The 19,171-nt window shown below is 39.2% G+C and overlaps 1 protein-coding gene across 5 annotated transcripts in view; it reads left to right on the forward strand.

The window, feature by feature from the left end:
• Positions 1–19,171, forward strand: part of ttc28 (tetratricopeptide repeat domain 28) — a 705,429-nt gene that overhangs the window by 441,581 nt on the left and 244,677 nt on the right. For all 5 annotated transcript variants that reach the window (XM_048556329.2, XM_048556332.2, XM_048556331.2 and 2 more), the window contains one exon: positions 6,305–6,435. In XM_048556329.2, the coding sequence (XP_048412286.1) occupies positions 6,305–6,435 (131 nt within the window). The remainder of the gene's footprint in view (positions 1–6,304; positions 6,436–19,171) is intronic.

The following is a 19,171-nucleotide window of genomic DNA, read 5'->3' on the forward strand; positions in this document are numbered from 1 at the left end:
TAAAAGTATAGCAAAGAGCCATTAGCATTATTTTCAAAAGAGATGCCATATTTGATTACCCTTACTTAATTCTTTGAGAGCTAGCAGTGAGAGTAAACAAAGATAATGTAGCAGATGTAATGTATTTAGACTTCTATAAGCTCCTGTCAAAATATTACACAGTATATTCACGTCTAAGTTCAGATATTAAGTCAAGGATTTGGTAAATGACGGACAGCAATCTTGTTACCAAACAAGAACCAGATTGCAGGGATAAAGAATGATTATGCAGACTTGTAAAGGTGGGAAGTCATAGAGTCATAGATTTATAGAGTTGTTCCAGCATGGAAATGGACCCTTCAGTCCAACATGACCAGGTATCTTAAATTTTAATCTTGTTACTTTTTCCAGTATTTGGTCCATATCCCTCTAATCCCTTCCTGTTTATGTATGTGCCAAGGTACCTTTTAAATGTTGTCATTGAACCAGCCTCCACCACTTTCTCTGGCAACTCATTTCATACACACAGCACCATCTGCGTGAAAATGTTGCCCCTTAGGTACTTGCTAAATCTTTCCCCTCTCACCTTTAACCTATGTCCTCTAATTTTTAGACTCCCCTAGCCTGGAAGAAAAGACTTTGTCTATTCACCCTACACATGCTCCTCATGATTTTATAAACTTCTATAAAAGTCACCATTCAGCCTCTGAAGGAAAACAGTCCCAGCCTATTCAGCCTCTCTCTATATCTGAAACCCTCCAACCCTGACGACATTCTTGTAAATCTTTTCTGCACCCTTTCAAGTTTAGCATCATCTTACCTATGGCAGAATTACCAGAATTGAATGCAGTATTACAAAAGTGGCCTAACCAATTTCCTGTACAACTACAACATAACATCCCAACTCCTATATTCAATGCACTGACCAGTTAAGGCAAGCATATGAAATGCCTTCTTCGCTACCCTGTCAACCTGCCACTCCACCTTCAAGGTGCTATAAACCTGCTTCCCAAGGAGTAGTTTGGCGACAGTCCCCAGAACCCTACAATTAAGTTTGTACGTACTGCCCTGATTTGCCTAATTGAAGTGCAACATCTCCCATCTATATAGATTAGCTGCTGCTCAGACCATCGGCCCATCTGATCAAGGCCCCATTGTACTCTGAGGTGACCTTCTTCACTGTCCACTACACCGACTTTACTGTTGTTTGCAAGCTTACTAACCATACCTCCTAGGTGGTGTTCCACAGTGATTGATACTCAGCCCACTGATGTTCGCATTTTATATTTATGTTTTGGACTGCAGAATTGAAGATGAGATTTCAAAGTATGTACATTTCATTAAATTGGGAGGTGTAATTAAAGTTGGGAAAGAATGCTGGAAGTTACATATAATTCTTGCAGAATGACTGTGCAACTGGTAAATGAATTTCAAAATAAACAACAGTGTCAGACACATTTAGTTAGGAAGAATTAAGAGACCATATACTGCTTGGATAGTAAGATCCTAAATAGGGTAGAAGTGCAAAAGAATGTAGAGGTCTCAGCACAATCAGTAAAAACAGATTCCATTTGTCAGGGTAATAAAAACTGGAGTTTCTGAATGTACCTAGTGACTACATAAAGGAGAAAGGAATAGATAGTAGGATATGGGTGTTAGTAGCTAGGCCAGCATTTGTTGCTCATCCCTAATTGCTGTTGAGCAGATGATGGTGAGCTGCCTTTTAAATTGCTTAGGTCTTTGTGCTGTCTGGGGCTTTGCAAGTTCACGGAGAGAGACTCATGGGGAGTATAAGTGCTGACTTCACCCAGTTGGTCTAAATGGTCAGTTTCTGTTGTGTGATCTGATGCATGTAGCTAACACAGTTAAATATAGATTAGCAGTACAGTGTCTTTGTCAAATCACATGGTGATTACTTTATTATTGAGAAACAAGGGAGACATTCATCCACTGGGACCACTACAGAGAAGAACCTTGAGCTTAATTCCAGGCATTGACACTGTATGGAAAGACTGGAGAAACATGGCCTTTTCAGGCTGGACAGGAACCATCTTATAATTGATCTTCCGAAGTTCTACGAAATGGTTGAGAATATGGAAAGGGTAAAATAGATTAACTTTCAATAACAAGATAAATGAATACAAGTTTAAACTAGTATAACAGTTAAATAATTCTTCTTTTCACAAAGATCAACATTTGGAAGAGTCTTTTTGATAGAACAGTGGAGGCATCAAGCCTGGAATCAATTAGGAAATGTTTGAATGCCATATTTGAGAAAGACTAGAAGGGGTATCTGAATGGTTGAATGACCTTTTACTATCATGCTGTGAAATCATTTGTAGTAATTTTTAATGATAAATTACCATTTTTTTTCTTCTATTTGCCCATTAGAAAATGGTTTTAACTGGTAAGCAATGGAGGAAATTTGCAGCTAAAAATATTATCTGAATTATGTGATCAGTTCTGTGATACTCATTTGGTTTTTGATAAACAGCTGAGAAAATATATGGTTTGTTACTTATTTCTTGCTTTTTGATTAGCACACATCTCATCAGTTAGATATCTGATAAATAAACAGACAAGTACTTATTTCAAGACAATTTTTACTTTCTATCCCATAGACATAGGGGATTTTGAGGTATAGCAGTGAAGGGTGACACTTTTGAGGTGCGATGCTTTGGAAATGAATGATGGATGATACAGCACTAATTAAGTGGATCTGCAGGAATCCAAGGTTAATTACATATCATAAATAGTGTTGACCCTTGAGACTTAACAGGCTGTTCACATCTGTTATGAACTAACAGCATTACATGTGGTAAATCCAGAAGCATCTTCTAAATTTCTAATAATCAGAGATTAGAAAGTCTTATAAATGTTATTAAATTAAATGTGGGTGATGTGGGACCAAACTTGCTGATATGGAGATGGCAGATTTATTAAATGTGCACTTTGCAGTCATTTACACAATAGGGAAAGGGAAGAAAAAAACACCATTGCCACAAGAGAACCTAAAGTTAAATTGAGAGGAGGAGCTTAGTATATTTAATGTGATTTTTAAAAACTGTTAATAGGCAAAATGATAGGCCTTCAAGATTTTTTTGATGCTTTCTATGCTGAAGTATCAAAAGTAATATGGAAGAAAATTACAGTTGTGATGGTCATATTATCTAAAGCTCTGAAAGTTCAAGGCTTACGCCTCTAGATTGAAAATTTGCAAATCTTACTCGAATCTTGAGTGAAAGCCAAAACCAGGGAACTAGAGATTAATCAGTTTAATATCAATTGTGAGAAAGTTGTCAGAATTTACCACTAGTGATAAATCAGAACTAGCATTGATTCATAAAGGTAGATTATGCCTGATAAGTCTAGTTGATTTTTTTTGAAGTGGTCACTAAGGTGCTATATCGAGGAATGTCGGTGGCTGTTGTCCTTTCAGCCTCCCAGAGGACACTGAATAAGATGCAAATTATTATCAGCAAAGGTAAAAGCTTCTGGGATTGGAGGTAAACTTGTGACACAAATTATGATGCAATTATGATTTTTGTAAGTTTAGTTAGTTTGTGACTTGTTTTGAATGCTGACTGACAGTAAATCTGAGTGACTTAATTGTTAGAGATTGTACGGTGCTCAAATTGTTCTACTGAGAAGAAGGTGCAAGGCATTTATGTATGAATACAATAGTAACTATCTGAGTGCCAGAAGTGGATAGACAAGGGGTCGATAAAGCCCCAATAATTGTTGCAAATTTTGGGCTGTAAACAGTTGAGCAATAAACTGTGTACTTACTGCCAAGGTAAAAGAACTGGGGGATCTTGAGGATGATCAGTGCTTCTACATGGTGACAATCCCACTGATTCATGTTTCCTTAGAGATGGGCTTTGAAGACAGAATTGATTTTAATATAACCTGACAGAGAGAGCAAGTAGTGACTGAAAGTCTTTATGGTTTACAATGCAGGAATGCAGTAGAAGCTAATGTTCAGATTGAAAAAAACTGAATTTGTAAAGAGTTCAAATGAAGCTGGAAGATTCACCTTGCTTTGTGATAGGGCAAAATGTCTTCAGGAGGAAAAGTTTACGCTGAAAAAAAGTTCTGATATTAAATGTTTTGGGTGAAGAAATGATAAGAACAGAAGAAAATGCTCAGGACCTAAGAATCATCTCAGATTAGGTCTGAGAGAATTGAGTGTCTCCTTAAAGGATAATATAAAATATATCTGTAAAGCGTGTTTTTGTTTGTAGGATAAAAGAAAGGTGAATGTTCTGTCTGAAAGTATAAAGTAGTGTTGACCGAAGACAATGCAAAGACAGTGTTTAGTAAATATTACTTCTCGTCATTTGTAACTGTAAAAGACTTAAAGTGTGAAATCTCGATGTTCTATTATTTAAGCTATTATGTGGAAGTTTAAATTTCATTCTAAGAATGATCAATTTTGGATCCCACATTAACTGTTAATTGAATGGGAGGTTTTGGAAAAAGAGATTGTGCTTTGATTGGCAAGACAACTGGTATTCCCCAATGATAGAAGAACATAAGAACTAAGATCAGAAGTAGGCAAATCAGTCCCACAGCCTGCTCCACCATTTAGTATGATTACAGCTGATCTCATCTTGGCCTCACCTCCACTTTCCTACCCACACCCCATAAACTTTCAACCCATTATCAATTAAAAAGCTATCTACCTTCCCCTTAAACTTGTTCAGTGTCTTGGCTTCCACCAGTGAATTCTGCAGATTCATGACCCTTTCAGAGAAGTAATTTCTTGTCTCTCTTTTAAATTTGCTACCTCTAAAACTGTGGCCTCTCATTCTAGATTGTCCAACAAGAGGAAATATTCTCTCTATGTGAACTGTTTCAATCCTCCTTAGTATCTTATATACCTCAATTAGATCTCCTCTAATTCTTTTCAGTATCTCAGTTTTTGACCTGTTTTATCTGGGCATTTGATGAAGGATTGCAGTTTTATATCCATGGTTGTAGATGCCACTAACTTATAAGGCACAATACGTTGTGTAGATGGGAATAGAGAGTAACGTAGAGGCATAGGCAGATTAATTAAGTGGACAAACTATGGCAAACGCAGCTCAGTGTGTGTGAGGCTATTCCTTTAGATTCAAAGAAAGGCTAATATAAATATTTAATTGTAAGAATTATAAACTGTAGCAAAAGGATTTGGGTTTCCAAGACAAATGTACATACAAATGTATGATATAACAGCAGAAGTAGACCGTTTGTTTTCTTGAACTGGTTCCACTGTTCAACGAGGCCATGACTGATCTGTTCATGTTTAAAATTCTACATTTTCAGTCACCTTTGATTTTCTTGTCCAACAAGGAAATATCTACTTCTGCCTTAAAAATATGGCCTTGCTTCCACCATCTTCTGAGGCAGTGAGTTCCAAAGTGTCATGACCCTTAGACAAAAGATTTTCCCTCGTTTCTGTCCTATGTGGGCAACTCCTAATTTTAAAACAGTGTCCCCTGGTTCTCACCCACATCATAAACATCTCTAATGAGTCCACCTTGTCAAGACCATTCAAGATTTTGTGCATTTCCATTACGTCACCCTTCGTGCTTCTAAACTCTGGAGAAACAAGCCCAAAGGCATGTCAGCTTTTAACTGAATGGAGAATGAATAAAAGGAAAAGAAGAGATGTTCAATTTGTAGAGAACATTGGTCAGATTTCACAAAAAATATTTCATTTACTTATGACTGTGTACCTTAGAAAAGATATTTTGTCTATGAAAGGAGTGCAGCACAGATTTGACAATGATGCTGAGACCTCTGAGTTCAGATAGAAGAGCAGATTGCATAAACTTGGGTTTTATTCCTTTCAGATTAGAAAGTTCAGACATTATTTGAATTGGTACTTCCAATCTGATAATGGAATTTACACACACAGCCAAAATTTCAGCTTCACCTGCAGTTACACAGTAGCCCATGGTACAATATGCACATTGGTAGTAATTAGAGAAGGACAGGAGTTGGCTCAACTTAATTGTGCATACATGGTCAAATAGATTACTATCTTAACTCTTACATTATTCACCAAAGTGGCTGTTTTAATGAATGTGATGATCACTTAGCTGAAAAGGTACCACACCTATAAATATGAAGGTCACAAACCAGGGAAAAGCAGTTTCAAAGTATTAATTGTTGATCTCATTTTCTTACGTAGAGTTTAGCTTAACTAAGCAGCTTGAGAAGTGAAAGTTGATCAAGTTAAATCATTCATCAATTATTTCTTCAAATCATCCAGTTGTTGTTCAAATGATCTACTGTACTTGAACAAAAGAGTTATCTTTTGTTTTCTTTTACTCAGGTGACCATACGGGCGAGTGTCGAGCCCATGGTAATCTGGGATCGGCATTCTTCTCCAGCGGCAACTACCGAGAGGCCCTAAACAACCACCGTCTCCAGCTAGTGCTGGCCATGAAGCTAAAAGATCGTGAGGTGGGTACTTCACCTAATTCTTTACTGCAAACAGATGCAGTGTCACATATGTGAATATCAACAGAGCATGGAGTCAACAAGCAACGTAATGTTCTCTCAGTCAGGGAGGTACCTGTTTTAACTGTAGGATTTGGATTGTTTTTGCTGAATAGAGGTGCAACTAGGATTGTAAAAGCTGAGCTTAGCTTTTTGAATGCAGGACGAGTACGTTTCCATTGTCTTGCAGTGAAGACATGTTTTTGTATGGCCTTTTGGTGGTTTGGGAGGTTTTTTAGATGTAAGTTTATATAGGTTTTAATAGTCCCAAAAAATTGCACTTCCTTTGGGAAGTTTGCTGGGAGGCAAGAGCATTGTGATAGGTAAGCAATTAATAGTTTGACACCTTCAGATGTCACCAATAGATGCTCTGTTGCGCTATTGTATTTTTAATAGTGATTCATTATCGAGACCTGTCATGCAAAGCTAATTTGACTGTACGTGAACTAGTATTATGTAGTTGTCAAAAGCACTTACAGTGCTTTTTGTCAAATTTCTATTATGCATTAAAGTTTAAAAACTGAAGTCGTGCCAACTGCTACTGTTATGTTTATACTTTGCTGTAAGTTGGCTGACAACATTAGATGTTAAAAGACCCTGCTTTTGAAAGTTGAAAATATATCTCTGGTACTCTACTTCTCTCTTTTTATTAACACTTTGTTTTGGGACATTGTTCTGTCAGTTTCAGGCCATATAACTAGAATTTTTCGTTGTGACAGCTGTAGCCATTTTTAATGTTTGAAAAGATAAATATGGCTTCTACTCAACAGGTTTCAAAAACTGTTGAAAACACCAATTGGGTGTAATTTTTTGTATTTGCAAACCTTATAAGTATTTAAAACAATGACATTTATTTCATTTGCCCAACATCCTCAGTATTTTGCTTTGCATAGAATTTTTTTTATTTTGGCACTGGAATAGCTATTTTTCCTCTCTAGTAGCAATGATAGTATGTCTAAATTCATGGTTTTATTAGATTTTTAGAGATGCTTTTCCAGCGATTTTAAGATAATTCCGACATTGATTGCATGGCTTCCAATGACTGTACAACACCCATATTGGGTGAGTGGCTTTGCAGAATGCAAGCAGGGCATGTCAATTCTGAGGGGACACATGATGGCATGGAGTAGTAGATTGGGATGAAGTAGCATATAGGTGGCATGGACACACTCAGGGGGAGGAAGATAGAGGGTGGAGGGTGAAGTTTAAGATGCATTTCAACAATGTTGGAGAATGATATTGGAGAACCAAGATGGAATGTCTAACTGGCTCCCTGTATATTATGCTGGCTCCCAGTCTTCTCATGCACTCATTGGCAGCCAGCACGTAACATGCAGGTTAGGTGAATGTTTCAGAAAACACAGAAGTGCTCTGTTCTAATTCTACCAAGCCTACACAAAAATCTGGACCACTGGCGGTTCCCCTCCAACTGTGCCGTTAGAAGATTTTTTTTTAAAAAGCCTGTTTTCTAGTTGCAAAATATGCCATTCATTAATAGGATCTGATCAGTACATGAGAAAACATCTCTTCTCCGTGATGGTGTACAATATTTCTAAAGTCTGAACAATCTTCAACATGGAGTATTCTACTAATAATACAAAGGCCACAAATCGTGAAATTGTGTTTGGTAGTGTCCATTGTTTGGGTACAATTTGAGGGCCATTCATGGACAGAATGGTGTACAGTCTGCAACTGCACACCTTTGCCTTTGAATGAAGAGCATTTTGCTCACGTCAAGGATTCCACACAATCTAGTTGCTCCTAAACATGACATCTCTGCAGGAGTTCTTCAGTGTCCTCAATCCATCAATCTTGGGCAGCTTCATCAATGACCTTCCCTCCATCACAAGGCCAGAAGTGGGGATGTTCGTCGATGATTGCACAATGTTCAGTACCATTCATGACACCTCAGATACTGAAGCAGTCTGTGCTCAAATGCAACAAGATCTGGACAATATCCAGCCTTGGGCTGACAAGTGATAAGTGACTTTCGCGCCACACAGATTCCAGTTATGACGAAAGTCACATCACTTGTCAGCCCAAGGCTGGATATTGTCCAGATCTTGTTGCATTTGAGCACAGACTGCTTCAGTATCTGAGGTGTCATGAATGGTACTGAACATTGTGCAATCATCGACGAACATCCCCACTTCTGGCCTTGTGATGGAGGGAAGGTCATTGATGAAGCTGTCCGAGATCGATGGTTTGAGGACAGTGAAGAACTCCTGTAGAGATGTCATGGAGCTGAGATGACTGATCTCCAACAACCACGAGCATCTTCCTATGTGTCAGATGTGACTCCAACCATTGGAGAGTTTGCCCCCTTATGCCCGTTGATTTCAGTTTTGCTAGGGATCCTTGATGCTATACTTGGTCAAATGCAGCCTTGATATCAAGGGCTGTCATTCTCACCTCACATCTGGAATTCAGCTCTTTTGTCCATGTTTGAACCCAGGCTGTAAAGAGGTCAGAAGCTGAGTGGCCCTGGTGGAACCCAAACTGGGCCACACTGAGCAGGGGCTGCTTGACAGCACTGTTGTTGACACCTTCCATCACTTTACCGATGATCAGCAGTAGACTGATGGGGAGGTAATTGGCCGGGTTGGATTTGTCCTGCTTTTTGTGTACAAGACATCCTTGGGCAATTTTCCACATTATCAAGTAGATATCAGTGTTGTCACTGTACCATTGGAACAGATTGGCTAGGGGAGCTGAAAGTTCTGGAACACAAGCCTTCAGTACTATTGCCAGAATATTGTCAGGGCCTGTAGCCTTTGACCAGTGACCAGTGTCTCCAACTGTTTCTTGATATCATGTGGAGTGAATCAAATGAACTGAAGACTTGTATCTGTAATACTGGGGACCATTGGAGGAGGCCAGGATGGATCATCCTGTCAGCACTTCTGGCTGAAGATTGCTGCGAATGCTTCAGCCTTATGTTTTGCACTGATGTGCTGGGTTTTTGCATAATTGAGGATGGGAATATCTGTGGACACCCCTCCTCCAGTGAGTTGTTTAATTGTCCACCACCATTCACGACTTGATGTCGCAGGTCTGCAGAGCTTAGATCTGATCCATTGGTTGTGGGATCGCTTAGCTCTGTCTATCATTTGCTGCTTTTGCTGTTTGGTGTGCAAGTAGTCCTGTTTGATGGCTTGACCAGATTGATATCTCATCTTCAGGTATGCCTGGTGCTGCTCCTGGCATACCCTCCTGCACTTTCCATTGAACCAGGATTGATCCCCTGGCTTGATGGTGATGGTTGAGTGGAGGATATGCCGGGCCATGAGGTTACAGAATGTGCTGGAGTACAATTCTGCTGCTGTTGGTGGCCCACAGCACCTCACGGATGCCCATTCTGGAGCTGCTAGATCCATGCGAAGCCTTGCCTATTTAGCACAGCGATAGTGCCACACAGCACAATGGAGGTTATTCTCAATGTGAAGGTGGGTCTTTGTCTCCACAAGGACTGTGCAATGGTAACTCTTACCAATACACTCTTACTGTCATATACAGATGTAATTGCAGCTGTCAGATTGGTAAGGATGAGGTCGATTGTTTTTCCCCTCTTGTTGGTTCCCTCACTATCTGCCGCGGACATAGTCCAGCAGCTATGTCCTTTCGAACCCAACCAGATCGATCAGTGGTACTGCTGCTGAGCTGCTCTTGGTGGTAGATGTTGAAATCTCCCACCCAAAGTACATTTTGTGCCCTTACTATCCTCAATGCTTCCTGTAACTGTTGTTCAACATGGAGGAGTGCTGATTCAACAGCTGAGGGAGCGCGGTACGTGGTAATCAGCAGGAGGTTTTCTTGTCCACGTTTAACCTGAAGCCGTGAGACTTCATGGGGTCCAAAGTCAATGTTGAGGAGTCCTAGAGCAACTCCCTCCCGACTGTATACAACTGTGTTGTCACCTCTGCTCGGTCTGTCCTGCTGGTAGGACAGGACTAGCTGGTGATGGTGGTGTCTGTGACATCGTGAGGTATGATTTTGTTAGTGCCACTATGTCAGGCTTTTGCTTAACTCTTCTGTGAAACAGCTGACCCAATTTTGGCACCAGTCCCTAGATGTTAGTGAAGAGGACTTTGCAGGTTCGATGGGGCTGTTTCTGCCCTTGTTTTTTCCAATGCCTAGATTGGTGCCAGGTGATCCGTCTGGTTTCATTTTTTTTAAGACGTTGTAGCGATTTATACAACTGAGTGGCTTGCTAGGCCATTTCTGAGTCAACCACATTGCTGTGGGTCTGGAGTCACATGTAGGCTGGACCAGGTGAAGGTAGCAGATTTCCCTGAAGGACATTTGTGAGCTAGATGGGTTCACCAATGATTTCATGGTGATGAGTAGATTCTTAATTCCAGATTTTTAAAAAAATTATTGAATTCAGATTTCACCATCTGCCACAGTGGGAATTGAACCCAGGTCCCCAGGACATTAGCTGTGTTTCCGGACTAATCGTCCAGCAATAACACCACGAGGCCATTGCCTACCTCAACCTCCTTAGCTCTAGCAAGAAATGGTGTGTGCAATATCTGCACTTAGAGAAAAGAAGTCTTGTGCCAGTTAAAACTGCATGTCAGAACAGAGTACAGATGGCATTGTCTTGACTAGAGCTGGGATATATTTATAACATCTCGCAGTCTGATATCCACCCACCTGTAATCGAGGTCACTGAAATCTCTGTTCAAAGAGGCTAACAACATTTCAGTCTCTATTACCAAACATCGGCAAATGGGATGAGAACACGGTTTTTCTGGACTTGAGAAATTTTCTGCAATGCCATTTACTCTCCCCATGTTGATTTACAAGTGCCTAATGGCATTCTCTGAAATGAAAGGGATTCTTTTCATTCAGTGCACAAGTGCTATTTGTCCTTTGGCAGCCAATCATGGAGGTCATGTCAGGCATGCTAGAAGCTGTCCTCATACTTTCTTTCTGTAGCAATCGGCTGTAGCATTTTCATTTGAGGCAACAAAGCAAAAGATGGCTAGTAGGCAACAAGGCTTCCTGTTGATTACGTAGATCGTGAATCCAACTCGCACAGGTATCAACGAAAACCGTGATACCAGACCAAATGTTTTAGACCAAACCATTGGTGTACAGAAAAGAATAAATCTTCCACTTCCAGGAGCACTCTGGAAGATCTCTTTTTAAATCACCGGAACAGTACAATATGTGTCAGTAGGTTGCTCCCGCAGAGCAAATCGTAGCTCAATATGTCAATATATTAAAGAAATCAGGCTACATAATTATGCTTGGCTTTGTGCTCAAAATGTCCTTGAACCTCCAACTTTCAACTCAGCGGCGAAAGTACTAATGCTGACGTAAGCTGATAACCTTGTTGAATATGCATACCCTAACTTATAGTCTCCAGGTTTCAAAGGGTACTAGAGTTTTCTCTGATAGGAAAAGTAACATGTGGCTCAGAATTTGAGGTTGTAGTGATGAAGAAACTATCAACATTCACTATGATTTCTCTATGCAACTGCTGATGTTGGCCCAAGCACAGTTAAACATCTAAATCCAGATGTTGCAGTGTGTCATTCCCCATTCATCCATAGATGCAGTTGAATCCCTTGCAAATTGAAAATCAGTTTACTTGATACTACACTCTCATTTGCTACACTATTAGATTCACTGTAAAACTATTGAAAAGTTTTCATCTTCTCGAAATATTTGCAACTGGGATTTTAGCTTAATATAAATTGAAGGCACTCCTAAAGAACCCTTCTGGTTGTGAACAACTGATTTTTAGTCTCGAACATCGAACCCATGTAGACTATAGCAGCTGAAGAAAGCACCTTCTCAAAGGCAATTAGAGATGGACAATAAATATGCTTACATTTCATGACTGAATAAATTATGTAATTACCAGTTAGTGCATGTAATATGTATCATTCTCTCTTGCCAAACATCAGCAAGCGGAGTGAGCACGTTTTGTCGAGAATTGCGTGCTTTTCTGTAGTTTGCTGCTCAATAAGACACAAATAATTTGTAGGAAAAGGCATGTTCTGATTTTTTTTTCCACATCTGAATTTGAGAAAAGTCATTTGATGGTTTGTAATAGATACGAGAAACAAAATTCATGAGAAAAATATTGCTAAATAAATAAAACATTCAGAGTTATAATAAAATAACCATAAACTTAGTCAAATATGGTCTGTAATGTTGAATCTAATATTTCTGGTATATAGACTTGTTAATGCTGTCTTTGGATTAATGCCACAGTAATGAGAGAGAAACAGTTGAAACAGAGTTTCTTTGGAAAAGGGCAGATCTCTTCAGAAGATCCTAATTAACACAATAAGCTGTAACGAGGACAACATTATTGATATAATAACTCAAAATTTTAAATTTCCTATGAATGCATAGATGCTCCTCAAATTTATGAGATTTATGAAGATGTACATAGCAGGGAAGGTACAGTTCCTTTTTTTTTACTGTTTATCATGAATGTTCAGTCAGATAATATGTTTCATACAATTGGTAATCAATGGACCAGCCTGGCTAAATGTGGAGGTGTAAGGTTCATTCTGTGTAACTGCTTTCCATTATTACAAATTGAATTTCACCTTGCAGTGGTATATAAGGTTGTAATATATTAGATTCTGGTAAATTCATAATTGCTTCACAGAATTTTCTTCTCACTTTATTTTCTGACTGCCACTGTATTTATGAAGTTCAGAAGGCCAGTAGTCTATTCCCAGTCCTATTTCACTGCTGAATTCACAAACTTTTGAAAATTTGTCCACTAATTTCTCTTTTCCCCATGTCTTTGACAGACTAACTTGCTTAGATCTCAGCAAATGAGAATCTTTCAAGTGTGCACTGTCATGGTTATTAATTGCCATGCTCCATTTCTATAATCCTAACACACTGAAATATTAACACACTGTGCCATGATGTTGCACACCTTATAGTAGATATATACATCCAGAATTCGTGTGACTTTGGCATTCTTATTGCAAATACAATTCACATACAGAACATCTATGTTTGAGTGGCACCATGGTAGCTAGTGGAATTTAAACCGAATTAATTTTAAAAAAACTGGGACTGAAAGCAAGCCTCAGCAATAGTGACCTTGAAACTATGATTGATTGATTGTAAAAACATGTCTGGTTCACTAATCATCTTTTGGGAAGGAAATCTCGTGGCTTTACCTGGTCTGGCCTCCAGTGGCTCCAAATTTTACAGCACTGTAGTTTACTTTTAACTGCCCTCTGAAAAATCCCAATAAGCTATTGCTTAGAAGATTACAAATGACCTTGCCAGTAATCCCATCAAAGTACAACCTTTTAACCAACCAGGCTTCATGTGGTTGTAGACAGGATTTGGTTTTGGTGATTAGGGGCTGATCTTTCTACCTCCCCTTAGCAGAATCGTTACAATGTGCAAGACTGCTTCAAGACCTTGACCCAGGAAATGGTGTCTGTCTTGGTGAAACAGGACAGAATTTAGTTCTCAGGAAATTAGATATAATTACTACAAAAAACTACAAAACAACTAATTCTTGTACCAAAGACTTTAGTGCTTTAAGTTGGAGGGTGTGCTTTGTCTGCCATGTGAATTAGGCTAACTGCAGGAAATCAATTCAGACTTCCTGGTGACATCATCTGTGCACCAAACTTCCTTAAAAATACACTGTCAAATGCCAAATTATTATTGTTGGAGTCTGTCCTTAGCTGCTAGCAAAGTTGGTTTATGTTGGATAACACATAAGGATGCAAATTCATATTTTGGGTTGAACCTAATACTCTCCGGTGATGAGGTAATACATTTGTAGGTTGTTCCTGAATAGAATTCTCTTTATTTAGAGAAATATTAAAACTCACAAAGGGAATGTTTGGTTAGTATCACTTGAAACTAATTAAGACACGAGGTTCAGTGATCATGTGATTGTAAGAAGGACTGGGTTGTATCTCAGATTGTTATAATTGCCAGTAAAAGAACATTTTGGCTCAACTCACAGCTGTTCATTATCGGGTCAGGAAGTGATATTACAGCTGGATATATGTTGTAGTTCATGATGCTTCCTCAGGATTTGTGACATTTTTAGGAAGGTCTCAATGAAGTGCATTAGAGATGTAATGGAAGGTGTGTACGTATGAATTTTCACCATAACTGTAAAAATGTGTGGATCACTCAGCATGCACAATAGGACAAGACTGATGTGGGTGCATGGCAATGTTGATTGTATTGTATCGCATTAATGTTATACCTTAGTTCAGAAAAAATGGTTGAGTTCACATTTTACTTTGACATTCTTCTTGAGAAATAGGTGAATTACTAGTGATAGCTCCCTAAATCATCTGACCCTTACCTGATAAGTTCTGTGAAATTAAATGAAAAATGGAATCCTGACCTATTTTATAGTTCTTTCCTGTTCCTAAAGACAACCTATTATTTGGCTAGCATTTCATTCTAAAACATAATGTTTGAAAATTACTCTCCAATAGAGCACAGTAAAATTGATATTTGCAAAGTTTCATAAAATTGGGAAAAAGTGTATATTTGACCATGATAACTGTGAGCAGTAATTACCTAATTTTTCTTCCTTGTGACACAGTAACTCTACCTGGCCAATTCCTCAGATGATTTGGACTCAAGTTGGAAGCAAGGTGTCACATTTTTAAAGTGTATAAAGTTGATGACTGCAACCAATAATTTAGAGATAAACAGGTTTGCAGAGAAAGTGAGTAAATAGCAAATTAAATGCAGCACACTGGAGTTTAATGCAGTGTATTTTGATAGAAGGAATAAACAGGCCTGTGTTTTTAAATATATTTAAAGAAAACTATTTAGGATAGCAAATTATTGAAAGTAGCAAAACAAATTGATTTTAAAAGATACTTAAATTTTTATAGCACCTTTCATGATCTCAGGATTTTCCTGTTTCAGCACCAACATGTTTGGACACACAGGAACATAACAATTTCTCTGCCCCCACACACACTGCAATTATAACTTAGGTGGAGGACAACATAATGCAGCTGCCCATCAGACCAATGTGCTCCTTAATTGTGGGAAATTAACGCTCACTCAAGGACCTTATTGTGCTGCAATTTAAAGCGAAACAGCTGACCCATCAAATTTCCAAGTGCCTCCTTGTCTGGCTCCCTGGGGCTATGAGAGACTTCTCTCCTCTCCCCCTGCACCACCCTGCCACCCCCACCTCACCCCATCATCAACAGGAAGCCCCTTCCCAGGTTATCCTCCACTCAAATGTTGACCCTTGAACCTTTACTAACCCCCAAATACTTAGAATGTTTTGATCCATCACACATTCCTCGTTGTCACCAGACCGTAATACTAGTAGTGGTCATTCTCAACTCATGATGCTTCTGGAAAATGACAGTCTTGTACCGGTCAGTAGCTCTCTCTGGCTGCTCTCCCTGTCAGTGATGAGCAGAAGTCCAGCCTCTAGCCTAGTAAATGGCTATGAGGCAGCCATTCTTCCTCTGTCAGGCTGTCATGTACATTTTAGCTATTCTAGAGGCCATATGACATAGATTGCAGACTGTTGTCACTGTTGTATTATTGGAAATGTGGCACCTATTTATACGCAAAAAGCTTCCACAAATATCAGTGTTGTAGTGTTAATTTATTTTTGTGGTGGGTATTAAAGGATAACTGTTGGTTAGGTCACTGGGGTTGGGCCCCCTAGCCTTTTTCAAAATAGTACCAAGGGATCAATTATGGCTACCTTAGAGGAGAGATAGAGAGCCAGTCTGACAGCACCTCCAACATTGCATCACTTCCTCAGCATGCACTGGAATATCAGCCTGGGATGTTTGCACTCACTTTTATGATATGGAACTTGAATCCACACCCTTTTTATTCAGAAACAAGAATACAACCATCTAAGGCATGGCTGACATGGTGGTGTTGAGGCCTCAAAGCGCATAAACAAAATATTGTGTTTAAGTGCTAGAGAAACAAATGAAATAGCAGGTAGATAATGTTAAAATCTTGCCAAGTCTTGGTTGCGCAGTTCTTGGAGTGCTGTGAGCAGTTCCAGATTACGGGAAGGATATTGAACTACTGTTGAAAATGCAAGAAGATTTACAAGGATGTAGCAGAATTGAGAACATGTAACTATAAAGAAAAATTGAGAAGTTTTGGAATTTTGGCATTGGAAAAAGATTAAGGGGAGATATGGCACAGAACTTAAGTTATGCAGTGGATCAGTAGGGTAGATGTGGAAAAATGTGTTCCACATGTGGGTGAATGAAAATACCAAAGTCTCTGGTGGATTAGATAAAGAATTTGCGAGGCATTTATTTACATAGACGTGAGATAGTGAGATTTCTGCTGCACTGACTGGTTGTAGCACATTACATTAATATTTAAGAGTGCTTGACACAGGAGCCAGACAAAACTAGAGGTCTTTGGGAAGATGGTGAAGGAGTCTAGTGTCTACTTGAACTTACTCTAATTCTGGCTCCAGGCTGGATATTTCTAATCAACCTGTTCAGACATGCTAGAACTCAAGGTCCAGAGGTAGGGACACTACAACAAGAGCCCCAATTCCTAATATTGTCTCTTCTTTTCTTTAGTATCTAGAAGAACTTTCATGCCCAACTGATTATTTGCTTCCCCCCACCAAGTCACCCATGGTACATTTCACCTACAGTGTACCCCCACTAAATCAGCTATGTTTCCAATTAACAGGTTTAGCTGCAGTGTAATGACAGCAAAGGTGGAAGTGAGAGAGGGGATAGAATCAGAATGGAGTTGGAGGGGGAGATGAGGAACTCCACCCTGCTCTAGTGCCCGGCCCTGTCTAAAGGCATCGAGAATGTTGGTAGACATCACTCTCCAAAGACGCTGAGGCACAAACGTAACCACAGAAGAACGGAAGACAGTCAGGATCTATGACCCCCCACATGAGCTGTGGCCTGAACCTGCTAATGGCGACTTTGGCCAAACCCAGGAGCAGGACCATAAGGAGATTCTCTGTGATTTACCTACATCTCTTCACACTGGATGGCCCAAAGATCAGGAGTGTAGTAACAAAGTGCAACTAAAAGAAAAACAAAATATTTTTCAAATTAATATAAGTGTGGTGCCTCAGCATGTATCAGCTTAGGTGGCTAATTCAGTCCAGCTGAATGATAGAACTGGGTAAGTAGGGTTCATATCCTACCAACTAATGCATGCACCTCTTGGACAAGGTCATAATATCTCATACATTAAAATCCTTTTCAAGATGTCCGGATGAGTGTCTTTTTTCATGTTCTTCTCTTTGTATTAATAACAAACAGTGGTAACTTGACTGCTAGAAGACAAGTCATTGCAGTTTCATAAGCAATAATCGCTATTGGAGGAATTCTGCTTCCTGTTTTGGTGACAACTGAAGAAGGGATAGTAATGGCTCCAATAAAACTAGACAACAGAGAAGAGCTTAAACAAACTGTCAAAATGTACCCCGAATCAGCATTTTTTTGTATGCTAAGCAGATTAGTGATAACCAATGCAAACTTGTGTTACCCTGCACTGGGATTCGAACAGTCTGTGCATCACTCGCACTTACAGTATGGTGTTAATCACCGCTAATCACAGCACTTTCCAATGTCACACCGGTGTCATATTGCTGACTGTGCACCACTGCAGCTTAGACCCGGAAACTCTGGACTGGCCTTTGTTTCTCCTTCCCACTCTACCCATTAATCATGTACCTGTGAAGGTCAAGTAGTATTTTCAAAATATGTGCATTTTAAAAAATAGTCACCAGATTTTGCCACCTTTGACAAAATTTCTAATTGTTAATGGTGGCTGCTTTAATGTAGTTATTTCCTGTTGGAATATGTTGTATAGTGGTGTCTGCCAGATGCTTTGAATTCTGTCATCAGCTGGTTTTATTATTGGATTCACTGCCGTGGTGACAGATGTTGAGGTTGGCGGGGGGGGCTGATGGAATAATTTCAGAAGGTTTATTGCGGGCACGAGAAATATCACAACGGTGAACATGCCCGGGTATAGTCAGATTTATAAAAAGTTTTGAATCTTTGACTCCAAATTACACGAGTTCCTAATTGTACAGTTTTGTCTCAGCAAAAAATCTAAAATGCATAGACTGCCATCTCCATACAGTTTGATTTCCCTGTGTCTTCAATGCTGAGTGACTGCAGCGGAGTGTGACAGGGTTTTGTTGACCCAAGGGTTTATTCACAAGTAATTATAGTATGGTTCACAACCACAACTCCTTATTAAGCTACAAAAATACACTGAGATTTTATTTTTAAAAAGAAAGCAATTTACTTGTTACCACAGTTTCAGGGGATAGTCTTAAATTGAAATATAAAGTTAAGTGATGTGTGGTTTCATATACTTAATCTTCACAGAGATTCATTTGCTCATATTTAAGTGCACTGTGCAAAATAGGGACAATAGTTTTACTGTGTTTTATGGTTGAATGGGTGGTATTTTGCACTTAATCATATTCTTCCTCATGAAAAATGAATGCCAGCTTAAAATGGGAGAATGGGTTGCTTATTCCCACAGTTTTTGTTGCAGACAGATGGATAGGAGGTAGGTAGGAAGTAGCATAGTGCTTGTGTGTTTTCTAAACAGCAGTCTTTTTGAATATTGCTGACATATAAAGTGATATAATGTGCTGACTCTTGTTAGAGTATTGCTCCACATGTGGCAGCTGTCTGCGGTACCTCATTCCAATTATGTGGAGCTGTGTGGTGAA

This window comes from Stegostoma tigrinum, chromosome 26, assembly GCF_030684315.1.
Source record: "Stegostoma tigrinum isolate sSteTig4 chromosome 26, sSteTig4.hap1, whole genome shotgun sequence".
In the NCBI taxonomy this organism is placed as follows: domain Eukaryota; kingdom Metazoa; phylum Chordata; class Chondrichthyes; order Orectolobiformes; family Stegostomatidae; genus Stegostoma; species Stegostoma tigrinum.